At 38.7% G+C, this 17228-nt stretch overlaps 3 protein-coding genes across 3 annotated transcripts; 2 read left to right on the top strand and 1 right to left on the bottom strand.

Annotated features, from left to right (window-relative positions):
- Positions 1-2991: 2991 nt before the first annotated feature.
- LOC116385301 (C-X-C motif chemokine 3) lies at positions 2992-5297 on the top strand. Its single transcript, XM_031850620.1, has 4 exons — positions 2992-3168; positions 3362-3470; positions 3588-3668; positions 4546-5297. The coding sequence occupies exons 1-4, from the start codon at positions 3108-3110 to the stop codon at positions 4646-4648; spliced, it is 354 nt and encodes a 117-aa protein (XP_031706480.1). The 5' UTR covers positions 2992-3107; the 3' UTR covers positions 4649-5297.
- Positions 5298-7778: 2481 nt separating this feature from the next.
- On the top strand, positions 7779-10081 carry cxcl19 (chemokine (C-X-C motif) ligand 19). Its single transcript, XM_031851443.1, has 3 exons — positions 7779-7860; positions 9170-9305; positions 9484-10081. Exons 1-3 carry the CDS (start codon positions 7809-7811, stop codon positions 9611-9613), a joined length of 318 nt encoding a protein of 105 aa, XP_031707303.1. The 5' UTR covers positions 7779-7808; the 3' UTR covers positions 9614-10081.
- A 1296-nt stretch (positions 10082-11377) lies between these two features.
- Positions 11378-14924, bottom strand: trmt10b (tRNA methyltransferase 10B). The gene is made up of 8 exons (XM_031851352.1): positions 14682-14924; positions 14053-14161; positions 13787-13920; positions 13461-13613; positions 13139-13217; positions 12618-12685; positions 12281-12404; positions 11378-12199 (listed from the first exon to the last, which is right to left on the bottom strand). Exons 1-8 carry the CDS (start codon positions 14811-14813, stop codon positions 12063-12065), a joined length of 936 nt encoding a protein of 311 aa, XP_031707212.1. The 5' UTR covers positions 14814-14924; the 3' UTR covers positions 11378-12062.
- Between the last annotated feature and the right edge of the window lie 2304 nt (positions 14925-17228).

Raw genomic sequence — 17228 nt, 5'->3', positions numbered from 1 at the left:
CCAGATTATTTGGCTGTGACGTTCCTGCAATGATGAATGAGTCAGTTAAAGTCTAGAGAGCAATATTAAATCACCTGTGAGTGACTAGAGGACGGCTGATCGGTGGTCTGTGGTGAAATGGTTCGGCTCACTGTCAGACTTACTTCCCCACAAGGAAAGGAGACAGTGTGAAACTTTCTCTGCAAAACCCTTTCCTGGTCTGTAAAAAACAAAGTTGAAGGTCTCAACAGAATCCTACATTTAAAATTACTGCAAAGTATATTCTAACTATAATTCCATTTCAGTAAATGGGATTCCTTACCTTCTTTTTCCTTGAAACAGATTTTATAGGTGTTGCCTTCCGCTTTTTCAATTATCCCACAATCACCTCCACCTGAATCTCTTTTTTTCTGAAAGTGCCTCCTGACTTTCTCCTTCTCTCTGTCTGTCAGATCTTTCGCTTCAAAGAACAACGGATGTTGGTATTCATCCATTTTAGGTAAATACAGATCTTACAAACTTGATAAGTAAGGCACTTCTTAGCATGCAATGGTGCCTCGCAGGGCACTGCGAATCTGAAGTAGGTTTATTTTGGTTTCACTTTCACTTTCACTTATGTTCAGTTCTCATGTTTCAGTATTTGCATTTGCCACACCCAATTACACAAATAGTAACAATTCTGTCAATAACAATCTGTCAATAGTTTCTGTGTTGTGATTTCACGTCACAGAAAAATGGAACAAACAAAAAACAGACGACAGGAAGTAACACAGACATCCTGCGGCATTACCAGTTCAAACCATTAGATGTCCTACTTAGACTGAAAATGATACATGGTGCACTGACTGCAACGAAGCGGCAGCTTTCAGCCTGCCAATGCAATGAACCTTTACAAACTCATATAGTGACTTTAACAGCCCAGTGAAATTTGTACAGACGATGATAATCATATTATATCCACTTATTAACACTAAAGCAAGTAAAAATGTTGTTCATGTTTTTTACATTTTGTGTGAATGTTGTGGTCTTATGTGGTTAACCAGTATTTTAGTGTTTTATTATGTTTATATGTTTACATGATGTGGTTGAAAGCTCAGAAAATAGTAATAAGTACCTCTTCAAGTTGACATGTGCTTTTTTCAGGTTCAACAATGTTTTTGCATTTTTTTTTTTGAAAACCAAAACCATATTCAATGTTTTTTGTTGTTTTTTTAGAAAAAGACAGGGTGTTCAAAGGTACAGAGGCAGAAACAGCTTTAATGGCTTCATAGTGTAGGGTTTGATCATGGCTCAGAGGTGGAAATAACTCCATAGAGGCCTTGATCTGGATGTGAGGTACTAAAGGAAGCCAATGTGGAGAAGAAGATATGAGTGGTGAGTTTGAACACCAGACTGGATGCAGGCGCTGTGTTTCTGGTGAGGAGGGAGTTGGTCTCTGGTGAGACAAATCCTCCTGATACTGTACATGAGGACTCTACATGTGTGGACCCCTGCTGCCAATGTTTCTCAGCTCGTCAAGCTGGCATCAGTGTTGTCAGTGGTTCATGGGCAGGTCTCAATCCATACTTCACTTCCACTGAAGCAATACAGGCTCATGCACGCATTGTGCAATTAAATTCAGCCTGGAGATGTCTGGCACCAGTGGTGTAATATGAGAGCGTAAACTTAGACAAAGGAATGTTGTAGAAGTTTCCTCGCTGACGATGCTATATTTGTTCGCTGCGATAAATTTAGTTGACTTAATTAAAGCTTGAGAGAGAGTGAAGTGGAGACACCTCAGTGGCAGTTTAGGGCACCTGGCCAGACCACATTTGTATTTGGGGAGCAGTCAGGTTGACTAGAGGGAACGTGGACCAAATACAGCAACACTTTGGGGAGGCACTTAGGCTGACTACAGGGGCATATATGGGGCCAAATTCGTGGGAACTTGGACAAGGCCCCTGTTGTGAGAAGTTTAGAAACAACTCAACCATTAGATTGTACGTCTCTCTTGAAAACGTTCTTTATGGTAGAGCGGTAATATTATCCTGACTCTTGTAGCACACTTTTAGTGGTGTTTGAACTCCTGAAGCCAAGGAAGCAGCAACATGTTATTTTATAGTTGATTTATTTGAAAAAAATGTTCAGTACTATGTTTTCAAACATTACGCTTCCCATGTTTTGAAATATAATCGGAAAAATCCAAATGACAAAATGTTAAATCGCTGTGGTTGTGCTGTGTGTTGTACTCTTCTTCTACAATCATTGTCACTATCGAGGTGTGAGGTTGAATGATTAACTCCTGGCTGAACTCTAGGCTGAACTGCAACATGATTAACACCCCCACACACATTGACACTCCCACATCCTCCTTTACTCTACTGCCAGTTACTTGGAAGTCTTTTGTTTTTTACATCAAGATATGTTTCGAGTGTTTCCCATCATGTCAGCATGTTGCAACACACAATAACTCGGTATTGCTCCAACCTGTTACGTTATACCCGAGTTCAATGTAGATCAAAGGAAAATAGGGAGCAGTTAGACAAGAACGTATCTTTACAAGAGGTCCATTTACTAGCTTTTTCCAGAGCTTTCCATCACATCTTGCAGTCTTCCTCAGCAGATGGAGTTTGCTCAGTTGTCAAAGATGGTCTCCACTATTACTATAACAGCATTAATTCAAAACTGTTGCCAAATATATAACCGACATGGCTAATTACCTCTACGTATTTCTAAATAGAAGTATTTGATTAGGTTTATTTTGAATGGGCAGATACATAAGTATAAACTGCTAACGTAGTACATATACTGTACATAGCAGCATTGACAACGAAGATGACACGCAGGAAGTGAAACGTGACATCGACAGTTGATTCAGAGGAAAGATGATCAGATAACAAAAGCTGGCTCCGTTTCAGAGTGAGGCAATAGGGCTTTCTGAATTTCTCTGGAAACCGTGTCCTCACAACTGCAAGGGTATAAAAAGGAGGAGCAGAAAACATGGGGCTCATATTCCTGCACAGTCAGAGAAGAATACACACAGCAGGGGGGAGATTCATCAAATCTGACAAGACAACATCACCACACTGAAAAGCCACAGGGATTCATCTTTGAAGATAACTCACTAACCTCCACCATTTAAGACAACGATGAATACTGCAATCCGGTGCATCATTCTCCTGGCCTGCATTACCATTTGCACTTCAAAGTGTAAGTGTGCTATTTTTTTTTTTTAAATGAAAAAGCTGTATTTATGCATTTAGGCTTTTATTGAGGTCAACTTTGACTAAAAACATCTCCCTCTCTGTGTTTATTTTGCTGGGCTTAAAATAACAGTAAAATATGAAAGGTGGACTTTGGCTGTCCATAGAATATTTACACTGTTGTCTTAATTTTTTTCCAGCAATTCTGAAATGCCGATGTGTAAAAACAAGCCAGGCCGTGTTGCGCTCGCGCATCGCTCATGTAGAAGTGTGTGAGCCTCGTCCATACTGCAGCAAGAAAGAAGTCATGTAAGTATAACAACAAATAGACCACATAGTCGTTTTTGTGGATAATTGTTGACTTTCCAATAGCAGTGTGCGTTTATAGAGTTGTTTTTCATTTAAAGCTTTCTCTTTCTCCTTTAGTGTCACACTGAAAGACGGGAGCTCAGGGTGTCTTGACCCCAATGGAGAATTCGCTCAATTAATCCTGCTAGGAAAACAAAAGTAAGTGCAAAGCTTTTCTTCTTCACATGGTGCACTTTCATTCGCCAATTGTTCAACACAGCGTGAACTGATGTAATTAGATGAGAGAAAGCTTGCCAAATAAAGTGCACGGGAAGGTTGAACAACATAAGTGTGACATCACTGTCAGTGCGTATGGAAGACGGAGGAAGTGACATGTAATTTATCCTGCAACTACTTAGGCAGCTAGAGGCTTCTAATAAGCAGTTTTAAGCTTTAAAAAAACATTTCCGCAATACAACTTTCTAGTGTAGTTTGTTTAAATTTGCTGATGAGGGGTCACAAATAGACATAGCATCTTTTTAAGGGGTCACAAGTAGACATAACCTCTTTTTAAGGGGTCACAAGTAGGCATAGCATCTTTTTAAGGGGTCACAAGTAGACATAGCATCTTTTTAAGGGGTCACAAGTAGACATGGCCTCTTTTTAAGGGGTCACAAGTAGACATAACATCTTTTTAAGGGGTCACAAGTAGACATAGCCTCTTTTTAACGGGTCACAAGTAGACATAGCCTCTTTTTAAGGGGTCACAAGTAGACATAGCTCCTTTTTAAGGGGTCACAAGTAGACATAGCATCTTTTTAAGGGGTCACAAGTAGACATAGCTTCTTTTTAAGGGGTCACAAGTAGACATGGCATATTTTTTAAGGGGTGACAGGCCAAAATAACGAGAATCCCTGCTTAAGTGCTAGCATTGAATTAAGTGTCAAAGTGTAACGAATACATAGAATCAAGTTACAAGTAGACACAGCTTCATTTTAAGGGGTCACAAGCCAAAGAAAAGGCTGTAAACCAACCACTGTTTCAGATGAATGACATTTTCTAATCAAAGGTTAAACATGATGTGCTTTCTCTACAGGCAGAGGGCACTCCGTGCTGATAAGATGAGGGCCACCAGCCCCAAAACAAGCACAACATCAGCCCCAGTGTTGGCCAAAGTAGCACCAACATCATCATTATAAAACTGTTTATCATCACTGCAATTAAACTGAAGTATCCAAGTTGTATTTTCGCACACCTTACCAAATTAAGGGTATGGATGGTGCAGTTCCTGCAGAGATGAGATTGTTTCACATCACTTGTTTCGTAGCTTTGCACACTGGGAGCTAAAAGTGACGGTAAGATGTAAAAGTGTGAAATGTCTAATACTCCAGCAGCCATAATTTAGCGTTGTCACATTTAGGAGACATTTTGTGAAGTCAGGGAAGTGTCCTTAGCCAGAATATTCATCAGGACGAACAGGGTGCATGTTTGAGGTGCTCTGGTATTATGTACGTCAAATACTGCCTTAAGATTCAATCCACGGTGAATGAGAAGTGTTTGTTTTTTTACTGTGACTGCATTGTATTTGCTACATATTTTAGCAAGCTGTCAAACTCTCTGTAAAAGCATTGCTTGGGATGTAATTCAAGCTGGCAGATAATGTGAAGGTCAGTAAAAATGATAGTAAATGTGAACTATGTTTTTTTATATCACAAATATTTTTGTATTTTTGTGTGTACACATCATACTGTATGTATTTCCTTAAGGCTGACATCTTAATGTACAACACTGACTCTTGACACTCTAGATGAAGGAATGAAAAACTGCAATAAATATATGGGATTGTAAAACAGACATCTTGGCATTTTATTTTAAATAACAATTCAAAGCAGCCAGTGAAATGGTTTCCAGTTACGTTGAGACATCACAGTCAACAGTAGATCTAAAGGACAAACGCAGAGACTAAACAAGAGTCTACAGCAGCGCTAGCAGCTCTGTGAGGCTTTAATGAGCTTAACGTCAGCACACAGAGACGATGCTTACATGCTGACATTAAGCATGTTTAGCTAACAATTGCCAATTGGCGATAAATATAAAATACAGCTGAAGCAGATGGGAATGCCATTAGTTTGGTATTTGGTCATAAATCACAACAATGGAGTTTAGTTATTAAAAATTCCACACAAAACCAGAAATGTTAACTGGCTGATGGTGCTAGATGAAACATCAGGGGAGTCAGCAACGTCATTGGGGTTTATCCTCTGGGGACCGTGAATGTCTAACAAAATGTTATGACCGTTCATCCAGTACTTGTTGGGATATTTCAGTCTGGACCAAAGTGGTGGACCGAATGACCAACAATGTTGTTTTCTTGTCTGTCTGTCTGTCTGTCTCGCTTTCAGACCAATAGTCACTCTTGCTGTCTCTTTTAGTGTCTGTCTGTCTATCTTGCTGTCTGTCTGTCTTGCTGTCTGTCTGTCTTGCTGTCATGCTTTCTAAGAAGAAGGAGAAGTAAAGTGTCAAATCTATCACCACTGACACCTTCTGTTGCAATTGTTATTGGAACAATGCTGATAAATCATATTTGCCCCCAAGCAGGTTTCTGCTTTTGGTCTGCAATCAACATGAATAACAAAGTCACATTATATCAATAGAAACAAACTTTTAGCCCATGACAGCGTCGTAAAATTCAAGTATTCTCCATCCTTAAGGACAGAACAAACTGGAAAAGGATCGTCATTGTCTCATTTATTACGGCATTTATATTTAACCGATACACTGTACAAAGTATGTGGAATATTATAGTCATTCTGTGCTTTGGGTTGTAAAATTCCCATTAAAAGTCTCCAAGATTGTTTTTCAAAAGATGACAATTTTGCGGAGTCATACTGTAATATTACATTTTTTTTACGGTCATGTGCCCTTGAGGCTTCGCCTGATGACCCACTTTTATCCCACATTTATGTCCCGACGTCTGATAAAGACACGTGCCTTCAATCATAAGGGAGTAATATTTCTCAGAAAGCACTTTGTCATCAAAAAGAGGACTTCAGCTGTTTTCTTTGTCACTTATTATATTATATGTTTCTCATGATACTTGGTGAACAAATACATGTTCCGATTATGGAATTTCAACTTCCTGACTAATTAGCAAAATAAGAGACTTTAGTGTCATTTAATCAGTTTAACCTCAAAACAAACAGATTGCAGCAGTGTGGATGGAGGTTAATCTTAATCCACATAAGATCTTTTAACAATCATGACTGGTTTATATCATAAAAATGAATATATTTAATTGTCCCCCAATGAGTGTTGTGATCGCACACAGCTTATACAATGGTGTTCTTTTACTTATCTTTACAAACAAATGGATGCTTTAGTTTACAGGAATTACTTTTATGTTTACCCAATTCAGCATGATACACATTGTGATCGTGGGTGCTATTGTGAAATAAAACTGAAATGAAAGTGTTGAACATTAAAAAACAAACACCAGATGACAGTTTGAACATTGTGAACTAAAATAGAAATGACACATAACTGAACTGAAATGTTTTTCATTTTCATTCTTATCTGCATGTTTTGAAAATTTGGGGGGATTTTCACACAATGCTAATTGAAAATAGATCAAGAACAACAACTCATCCCCTGAACTACCAAACTACATAAAGCTGAATTAATCACTCTTTTTTTTGGGGCCTCAAATCTTAACAACTTCACAACGAGCTAAACATCACGCCCACAGTTAAAGGTATAATGTCTTAGCAAACAGTCGCCTTTTTAGACGTTCATTATAATTCATTTAGAGTTGTGTTTCTACAACACGACTGATGATCTCCTTCACATAGTATCTCCATTATGCTTTATATACAAGGTCAGAACAAAGGCCCTAAGTAAAACACAACTACCTCACAGTGTCATGTGCAGCAGCCACAGGTCCAACTGCGTTTGTTTACCGAAAAGTGTCTGTTGATCATTTTTTATCATTTTCCTCTATCACAGTCGGAGGGAGAATACAGAGTTGAGTACGTCTGCAGAGCCGTGACAAGCAGAAGAGAAATGAAGCTGTTGGACGACCGTCCAGACAGGCACGCTCCGTCTGTGTGACTCATTTCTCTGCCCGACAACCGCAAGTACGCCATCTTTTGACCTCAACGGGGCCTCTTCACTCACCGTCCCATGACTACCTTCTGCTGCACATGTGAATGCACCAATGTGAAACCATAATTCCCGCACACACACACACACGGTTTAAGAAGAGCACATGATCGCTGTGTACATAAATATTGGAGAGCAGAATGTATATAAGCGGTCCCAACAGCTGTATGATATCTGTCTGCAAACAGCTGCTCAAACAAGATGAAGCTCTGCATCCTGCTCATTCTCGGGACCCTGTTTGTCCTCGTCAACGGTAAGAGCACAATTGCATGGTGGGATGCTTTCTGTGTGACCGGTCTTGTGAAATGGTAGCATACTATGCCTCAGGACTTTGGAATGGCGGGTTGTTGGAGGTTGTTTCCTGCAGAGTTGTGCCTGAATGGATTATTAACCTGGAAACCATACTTTAAGCCTAGACCAGTTTGTATTCTTCTCTTAGTTTTATGAAAATCAACTTGCAGAGACGTAAAACTTGGTTCTGTTGCATCACATGAACATCATGTCTGCTTTATTGTTTTGTCGTTTTATTGTACGTGCTGATCTAAAAAAACATTGTTGATTTATTACATCAAAATAAGATAACCACAGGTGGAAGAAGTATTCAGATCCTTTAGTAATAGTGATAAATAACTAAATTACAACAACAAAAAATCTGCATTCAAAACTTTACTCGAGTAAAAGTACTATACTGCCATCAGCTACTGATAACAGTATAGTACTAATAAACGAGTAAAAGTACTCGTTTATCAGAATTATCTTGTTTGGTGTGTTATTGTTATATTCTGTAATATTGAATATTGCTAAAATAAATAATTGTTGTAAAATCTGTAGGAAGAATGGAAGAGCTAATTTCATCATTTTATCTATAAATATGCATCATATTTAATTACATGATTATGTGTTTTCATACGTACAATCGTAATCTGCATAGTAACTAATCTTAAAGCGGTAAATAGCACAATATACTTAAACTCCACTAAATTCCAGAAGGAAAGAAAGTACCATAAAATGGAAATAAAGTAAAAGTACCTCAAAATTGTGTCCTGCAATAAATGTATTTAGCTATATTTTAATGACAAAATATTCGACCAAAACAAGATGCAGGCATGACGTTCACTACTGTTTTACCTGTAAGTGAATGAATGAATGTTGTAGTAATGGCTGTATATTACGGTAACACAGCCAAACACTTCAGTGAACTTTACCGCACCCTGACTTTGAGAATTTAAGTTGTAGTGAACAGGAAGGTTACTGCAAGAGAAAGGAGGAAGTGCCCAGTACAACAGTGTCACAACGCCAAGGCTGGTGGTTGTGAAGAAAGACTTCCATTAGAAAGTGTCTTGTCAACATTTGATTCATGGATTAGAAATGACAGGTTGCAAATTGAAAACATCTGCATATTCTGACCCGTCAAATAAAACAGCAACCAAAGCCATTTTTGGGGAGTTCAAGTTCATTCCCACGGGTAATTTAGAAAAACTCTGCCAAGAATGAGAAGCCAGGTGGTATGTGTCAAAAGTTTAAAGTGGTAAAATCTCACTGGCTGTCGATTTTGACGACAGGAATGCCGCCGATCAGCAGAGACTACAACACACACTGCCGGTGCCTTCAGCTGGAGTCGAGGATCATCCCTCCAGACAACCTGAGGAGCATCAAGCTCGTCCCTGAAGGGACCCACTGCCCCAACATTGAGGTCATGTAAGTAAAAAAAAACAACAATCATGTGAACTGTTATTGGATTTTGGCTCACAGATAAGCTGAATATGTTCGTTTGCTTGCCAGAGCTTCCTGGAAGGAGTGGGGACGCTCTTGGCCTCATGTTATCAGTGTTTCTGCCGTGGCTCTAATTGCGTAATATTTCTGTTCTTTTGACCAGAGCTGGACTGGCGAACGGGGAGAAGGTGTGCCTGAACCCTCGGTCCTCCTGGGTGAAGAAGCTGATCACCTTTGTCCTTGAGAAACAACGTCATCAGCAGGGAGCAGCACTTCCCAAAAATCGAGGATAATATCATGATACAAATTTAAAAAACATGTTGCAATTAAAGCTGTTTAGACTTAACTCCTTTCTGCAACTATGAGCCATGCTGTTTCACTTTAATGAATAACACACAGGTTGTGTAATTTATATAACTTCTTTTTGTTGTTAGTGTTATACCATATATGCATTGATGCTTGATTTATATTGTCTCAGCGGTAGAAAGATAAGTGTGTGATTATGTTATGGAAGTAAATGGAAAGTAAGCAAGAGTTGGAAGACTTTGTGTGCAGAAGGTATTTAATTGTGTGACTGCGTAGAAAGTTTAATTGTATGACCTCTTTTGAAAGCAGATGACTGAATGTAGCATGAAATCTGTAATATTCTAGTATGTAACATCATTTCTGTGTAACACTGTGTTGGCCTTTTCCAGCAATAGCCAGGCAACATGACTTGCTTTGTTGAATTCCAATCCCTATGTGAGGCTTAAAAGGAAAATAAATATATGTTTTAAAAGTAAAATGAGACTTCCTTCTATTCAATTCTTACAGCTGCGTTTGCTCTGTAAATCCTCTTGTATCAGACTTAAATGCAGCAAAAGCTGTGCTTCAGCTTCAACTTTATAGCAATCCCTGGAGCTACACTGCTAACATGGCCGAAAAAACAAAACGTACGCTGAAACAAACCACACACTTCAAACAATGTGAATCAATTATTTGTGAAACCAGTAATTGGCATCGTCACCCACGGATGTTAAGGGTTAGCTGCATGGTGGGAGATTTCCAGAGAACAGTAAAGCTATTATTTATTATCCTCGTCCCTGATTGGGCCAAGTTCTTTCCTGAGAAAACCAGAGCTCTAACTCCCCAGTTAGCTGTTGCTTTGATAAGAAAATATGTTTACGATACCTTCTGGCCCCCGGGTCTAAGGAAACAGAACGTTTTCACAGTCACATTCTACATTAAGTCTTTCAAGATATCATTTATTTTCTTTCTTTGGGAGCTCCCCAGCAGAGCAACATTTCCCGTCTATGGTTTCAGTGCGCTGAGGCTCATGAAACAGTATAGTGATGGCACTTCTTCAAGATATTTATAAAAACACTTGCTGGTGTCCGTCTCAAGAGCCAGAGGGAAGTGTTATTTATCTGTAAGTTCATCTCCTGACTGATATGTTATGTGCTTAAGTTTGAATTGGGAAATAATCCCCTCTTTAAATGTGAATAGAAGGAATTCAGTGCAAAGTGTCAGTTGTTTACAGATGTGTTAATACAGTATTTACACAAAAATATCTGAAACTCTTAAGAACTACATGTTTCACAAGACAAATAGTAAAAACAAAAATGACCGAAATTATCCCATGCAACAGGCCGAGCATTAACATTCCAGCAAAACAAACTAACAACCTTCAGGCTCAAGAACTAAAACAAACAGCTGTGGATAAAGAGCTTTCTGGCGTAAATCAGTGGAAGATACTTTCCCACTGGAAACGTTTTAAACTAGTAATGTTTTAAACCTGTACAATAAAATATGGATATTAAACCATCAATGTATTGGAAACAAAGTGAAATAACATGTAAAAGAGGTTCTGTGCCTTGGATGAAAAGTCTGTTTCAACATTCCTTTTCTATCTGTGGTATTAAAACCTCCCCTTTAATTAGGCAATCAGACATTTCAAACAACTTAGCGAACGAGGAATGTAAATTGGGGCCATGTACAGAGCCAAATCCAACATTCTTTGGAAAACGTCCTTCATGAAGGTCGTTCTCCAGCTCCGTCTCCCTCCTTTCAGGCCGTGGCCGTCATGTTAACCAAAACCCATTGAAGAATAAACCACAGACGTGTTAGTCTAGCAAGTTTATCAGCAATCTGAAAAATCTATAAAAGTGCAACGGCGCTGCTTTACAGTAAAACATACAAGAAGATAAAACAAGGGATTACAGTAGACATCCACAATATACAACAGTTGATGTACAAAGACCAGCACAGGCTGCCTCTTTTAAATCATTTAGTCAACAAGCAGCTTTCAGAAAAGGGTTCACAAAATTGAAAACTGATGAGACAAACAGTGTTCCAACAACATAAATCTTTGAAGGGACACACAAAGAAAACAAAAGAAGCAATCTCCCTGTAAAGATAATCATGGCTTTGATTTTTATCTGATTAAGCTTCAGGGATTCATCAACCATAAAGAAATGTCATTGTTCACAATGCTGTCGTTCACTAATGAACTAAAAAACAAAAGACCCCTGAGAACGTTAAAAAGTAGAAAAGTTCCTCCGTTTTATAAAATTCTGGAATTCAGCATCAAACAAAATATGACATTTTTTTTGTTTCAATGTACACAATACCAAGAAATGTTGAAGAAAAGTTTGCTATTTTTTAAAAACAGGCACTTATCACATTGTCGCAACTCCCCTTAGGTATTTGAGATGGATGGAAAAAGAGTTCTGTATAAAGCATGAATGAAATTGAATCCACATGCTAGGTTTCTGACTGAGAGACAGGATGTGGCGGGCAATCCTCTGGCGCAACAACATAACCCTTCCCCTGGGGGAACCCGGCCTGCAGGGCTTCTGTCCAGCTGCCGGTGTTGCAGAAAGTCAGTAAGATGTCAAACACTGTAGACAAAGAGAGAGACTCGATCATTAATGAACACAGAACTGCTTCAGTTGTCTGGAAAACTAAAAATAATTCCTCACCTTGATTGACAGCCAGGATCTTGGAGTGGAAGTTCTTGGCATTGTTTTTCTTCACCATGTACTCGTCTATGGGCAGCCTCGCCGTGTGAACGCTCAGTTCTCTGGCTCTCAAGAAGCTCAACTTCTGCAGAAGAGACACGGGAGAAAATAAATGACATATCCCACATCCACCGATGTAATCTCAGCTAATGGATTTTATTTGACCTGAACTGAAATGAGGGTTATATACCGATTTAAAAAAAGAAAAGAAAACTAGCATCTAATCAGTCTAATTGAATGAGTTGCTGCGATGTGACGTGTGTGTTGTGTAGTTTTAATCCGTCTTCATGTAGAATACCTTCTGGACGCTTTCATCCACAAGGCCACCGAGGACGTACACCTTGTCAGCGTCCACTGTTTCTAACGCTGGAATAAAAAAAGATTTGAAAAACTGTATCAAAGGAAATCAAACAGGAAAAGACACTGAATGTGAATATATGTTGCATTATGTAGCTTTGCTTTTTTTTTGTCTAATTTTCCATGTATTTTTTAGCTTTCATTGAACCTTACATTACCTCTCTGTCTTACTGTGTTTATGTACGAAGACATCAGTTACTAAAGTCCTCATAGTCGTATTTATAGTAGTGATCAGTTATGGACACATGAATGTGGTCAGAATGTGACCCCTGCTGGCCAAAAGATGCATTTAAACTTAAATATTTTTTTGTTGAGTTGTGAACCCTCTACAGAAGTTATCTCTTAGAAAAGAAAAAAATATTAAGTATTAAAACAACTTTAGAATAGCTACTGTATATCCGTCTCACCCCACTTTAATATATATATATATATATATATCAACTTTTGAGAAGTTCATCAAACCTTCTTTAGCATCTGGTGTGAGGTAGATGACAGTTTCTGGAGGAAAAAGGTCCACACAGCTTTCTTCTGTTATATCCATCTGAAATAAACATGCAAAAGGGAATAAAATGATAATCTCTTGCTAAATATTCAAACTATTCCCAGTCCAGATTATGTACAATCGTATGTATTCAGTTTCAGAATAAAATAACACTTACAATACTTGTCTGCAGTATTCAAAGCTTTTAATAAAGCAAAACAACTACTATTAGAGGGATTTCCTGCTTTATCCTTCCCTTGAAATATTCACCAGAGAATTCAGAGCGTGAACAACAATAATCACCGCGTAGTTGAGGAAGCCTTCGTTCATTCGAAGGCACTCTCTGTAGAGCCGGCTGTCCTCCCTCAGGTCCGTCAGGAGAAGGTGAAACGGCCGAGTCGCCTTCTTGTTCGACCCGTACAGCCTTCTTAACTGGCCAGCCAGGCGACATACCTCCTGAACCACACAAACATGCACAGTAGAGGTTTTTAAATTAATGCAGACAGGTGACTGCATCTCTGTGGGGATCAGTACAACTGTTATTTGAAACAGAACCAGTTGTTTAGTGCTCTAACATTCTTAAAAACAGGCTTTATTGAGAGTCAATGATGGTGTTTTGAGGCCCCTACCTTCTCAGACATGTTGTCGGTCATACTCAGGTCAACACAGACTTTGAGCCCCGTGGACTGAGCCTCAGCTAAACGTTCTCTGGTGATCGCTTTCATGACCCGTTTGGTAAGCTGAGGATTATCTGCACTGGCAGCTGTATGACAGAAAAAAACACAGGAAAGACAGGTGTTCTGGTTATAGAGGCGCTGGAGTGTAACTTATTTTCCCCTTTTGATCTCCATGCGAAAGCAAAATGAGTGTTTGACTCTCTTCACTCGTTCTGTACCTGACACCTGCTCATGGTTGAGCTTCCTCCTCTGCTTCTCTTCTTTCCTCTTGCTCTTCTTCGCTGCCAGCTGCCTCTCCCAGTGTCGCTGCTTCCTCAACACGTTCCTCTGTTAAAAAGCCAATGCAGACATTTACAGTATTTTAAGACAAACTACACTTTTACCTTTTGCAATCACACAGAATCATGCATTGTACCAGTCAAAGTAATCTACAAACAGGATTATTTCTCAAATAAGAGATGTGAAGTTGTATACTAATTTAGAAGATCTTAGATCATTTAGGAGATATCAGACACTCGGCTGATGTATTGCATTCAGGTTTTTGATGCACCTGCACACTTTAGTTGTTTTTATATTTTGTCTTACTGTTTCCATGTTTTAGCCAGATTTTATGCTGTAGCCCTGAGAGAAGCAATACTCCATTTAGTGTTATTCTTATGGTTGAAATGACTCTGGAAACGTGAAATTCATGTTTGTGTTCTTGAAATACATTTTACAGAATTAATAATTGTGTAATTAACAAAATAATGAATCAATCAAATAATGAATAGTTACTCTGCTACCCTGGAAACCCATGCAAGCTTGAAGAGATGTATTAAAAAAATGAAGGAATAGTAAACAAACCTACAGAAAACGGTGCAGCTTCTCTCCCTGGCCTGTCCTCCACCACATCAGTCTCCACGTCTATTCGAAGCAGATCCATCTCCTCTGAGACTCCATTCAGCTGCGTCTCACACGCATCTGATCCACTATGAGCCATCTCAGTCTGGAGCTGCCCTCCTCTGCAACACTGACCTCAGATGCATCACCTAAAAGAAAAGAAAAAATTAGTTATTTGTGACTAACGGTAAATTATGTGATCATATGCGTGTGTTTTCTTTCTGAAATCCACTAAACGACACATTAAAGTCAGTATATTAGTGATTCAAATGCCAAAAGAGAGAAAACATGCCTATTGTGTCGCTTCCGGTGTTCCATGTGAGCGACGCATGTGAATGACGTCAGAGTAAACAAAGTGGAGGGGGGCGGGGACAAGAGGATGAATTTATGAATTTGGAGGAACAATAAGGGTCCATTCAGGCAGCCAGACATCGCATGTCAATACTCTGGACAGAAATCTGTTCTGTAACACATACATAGGCTAAACACGTTACTATACCACATGCTGCTGTTATTCATTCATTCTTTATTCATTATTTGGATCCTGATTAACTTCCATAAAAGTGCTGGGGTCATCCTGGTGTCCACACAAAAACAACAACTATAAAAACATATTAATATCAAACAGTCTTAATAAAACAAGAAAGGACGAAACAGGCCAAATGTAAGGATTAGAACATGTGTGTTATGGAGCAAATTCCAACTAGGAGAAGCTCCATAAAGAACGGTTAGTCTGTGTTGCATAAGAAAGAAAAACTGCGATTTAAAAGTGTATACTCCAAAGTAAATGCATCAAATATAGTTTTTATTATTTTCCAATACTGATTTATTACACTGCAAACTGCATCTTCAAGTCTTTTTGTAAGTAACACCAAATAATTAACTGTCTTAACAAAAACAGCACACAATGAAAATAATACAATTTGAAGTTTAACTTGATCTTTGTAAACGTTCTCTTCCTGTCTCAATCGCGCATGCGCAATGGGGCTCGATTAAGTGACGGCCATTTTATGGTAATTATTTTACAGGTGGTGAGTAAATGCCGTTGATTATTATTTGATATGTATAACTACCCAAAAACATATGTCGCATTTAAAGCTAAAGCGGCAATACAATACTTAAAGTTCAGACGGTTGCTCAGTTATCGTTTACGCTACATAATGCTAGCTACGTCACGGCCGTGGTGGACTGCTAGCTAGCAGCTAACGCTATGTAAATGTACGCTAAATTAGCGTTAGCTAGGTTAGCATAGCCTTAGCGCACCTGTGTTGGTGTCGTACTAATTGAGGAATACCACGTGGCACGGGTTCTTCATTCTGTTCATAGACTGATTCAGTTTGACTGTTTTGAAAATGTTGCAGCTAAACTTTGTGATAAACACATTGGGTCAATCCACCTGGTGCCACGTATTAATGATTTTAAAATGAATAGGCTAATTTAATAAGACTAATGTCCTAAACACTGTTGGACTTTTAAGACAACCTGTTCTGTTTTTCTACCTAAACTCATCCCCAAAAAGGTTGAAAATAATCCATATGGTATTGGCTTTGTGTCTCTGCCTCCAGCATGTAATTTACCGAAAACAGTTTTTGTTAAAAAAAACAACATAAAATGAACAGAACATATTTCAAAAGCAAATCTTCAGAATTGTAAATGTTGTTGAAGTGAGACAACGTTTTAAAATATGTCCTGTATGTTATTGTTTAGTCTTTAAAACGTTTTGCAACGATTTCTTAACTAGTTGTTTCCTCATGCCGCCTTTATCATGTCATGTCATGTCATATAAAGGAACTATCGTGTAAGCTCGTTTGAGGTCGGACGCCAAACAGTGGTGCACACTAAGCCTACGTTACTTGCTAGCACTTCTTAACGTTAAAGTGGAATTTTCTCGTCTCTTCCGATGTGACATTCGTTTCATATGAAGTTGATTTGCTCAATGTGAAACCAGCATTTAGCTAATGTACATATATTGATGATTGTCTAAAATAGGGCTTTAAAAACAACGGTTATCCCCTTGTTGTTGTTAGCATGTGAGGCTAACACGCTGCCATGCAGGATCACAGTAGCCAGTAAGAGGCTCTGAGGAGGGATATGCCACCAGAGGGCATTGTGGGTATTCTAAATAAATATATTGTATAGATAATTTAATAGTTTATACAAGCTTTTACCGTGGGAACAAATCTCATGTATACGCTGTTATCTGTACTGTCAGCAAAACAGGGTTAAGATGTATTTCCGGTGGCAAATGCTGTTAAGTTATAATTGTGCGTTTCAAATGTTGCCATATCTTCTTAACAAAAATAGATTTATGTGGATTTTATTCGGTGTCTGCTCTTATTTGGATGTTATTTGTGATCATTTGAGATCATGTTCTCAGTATAAAACATCTTGAGGCCATTGTTAAACATCAGCACCATGACAGAGAAGCTCATGTTCGTCATACTAGTAGTAGGACAAGAGCAGTGGTAAGGTTAAGACTATACTTTCAGGGATCATTTCTATAGTTTTTGACTTG

Source organism: Anarrhichthys ocellatus, unplaced genomic scaffold (assembly GCF_004355925.1).
Source record: "Anarrhichthys ocellatus isolate YVR2014 unplaced genomic scaffold, GSC_Weel_1.0 scaffold11, whole genome shotgun sequence".
Classification (NCBI taxonomy): domain Eukaryota; kingdom Metazoa; phylum Chordata; class Actinopteri; order Perciformes; family Anarhichadidae; genus Anarrhichthys; species Anarrhichthys ocellatus.
The sequence above is the reverse complement of the archived record's forward strand: the minus strand, read 5'-3'. Positions and strand labels throughout refer to the sequence as shown.

Coding starts and splice junctions, on each gene's coding strand:
- cxcl19 (XM_031851443.1), top strand. CDS start 7,809: ATGAAGCTCTGCATCCTGCTCATTCTCGGGACCCTGTTTGTCCTCGTC. Junction 7,861..9,169: donor CCTGTTTGTCCTCGTCAACG/GTAAGAGCACAA, acceptor TTTTGACGACAG/GAATGCCGCCGATCAGCAGA. Junction 9,306..9,483: donor TGCCCCAACATTGAGGTCAT/GTAAGTAAAAAA, acceptor TCTTTTGACCAG/AGCTGGACTGGCGAACGGGG.
- LOC116385301 (XM_031850620.1), top strand. CDS start 3,108: ATGAATACTGCAATCCGGTGCATCATTCTCCTGGCCTGCATTACCATT. Junction 3,169..3,361: donor TACCATTTGCACTTCAAAGT/GTAAGTGTGCTA, acceptor ATTTTTTTCCAG/CAATTCTGAAATGCCGATGT. Junction 3,471..3,587: donor TGCAGCAAGAAAGAAGTCAT/GTAAGTATAACA, acceptor TTTCTCCTTTAG/TGTCACACTGAAAGACGGGA.
- trmt10b (XM_031851352.1), bottom strand. CDS start 14,813: ATGGCTCATAGTGGATCAGATGCGTGTGAGACGCAGCTGAATGGAGTC. Junction 13,218..13,460: donor AAGGCTTCCTCAACTACGCG/GTGATTATTGTT, acceptor TGTTTATTTCAG/ATGGATATAACAGAAGAAAG. Junction 12,200..12,280: donor GATCCTGGCTGTCAATCAAG/GTGAGGAATTAT, acceptor CTTTGTCTACAG/TGTTTGACATCTTACTGACT.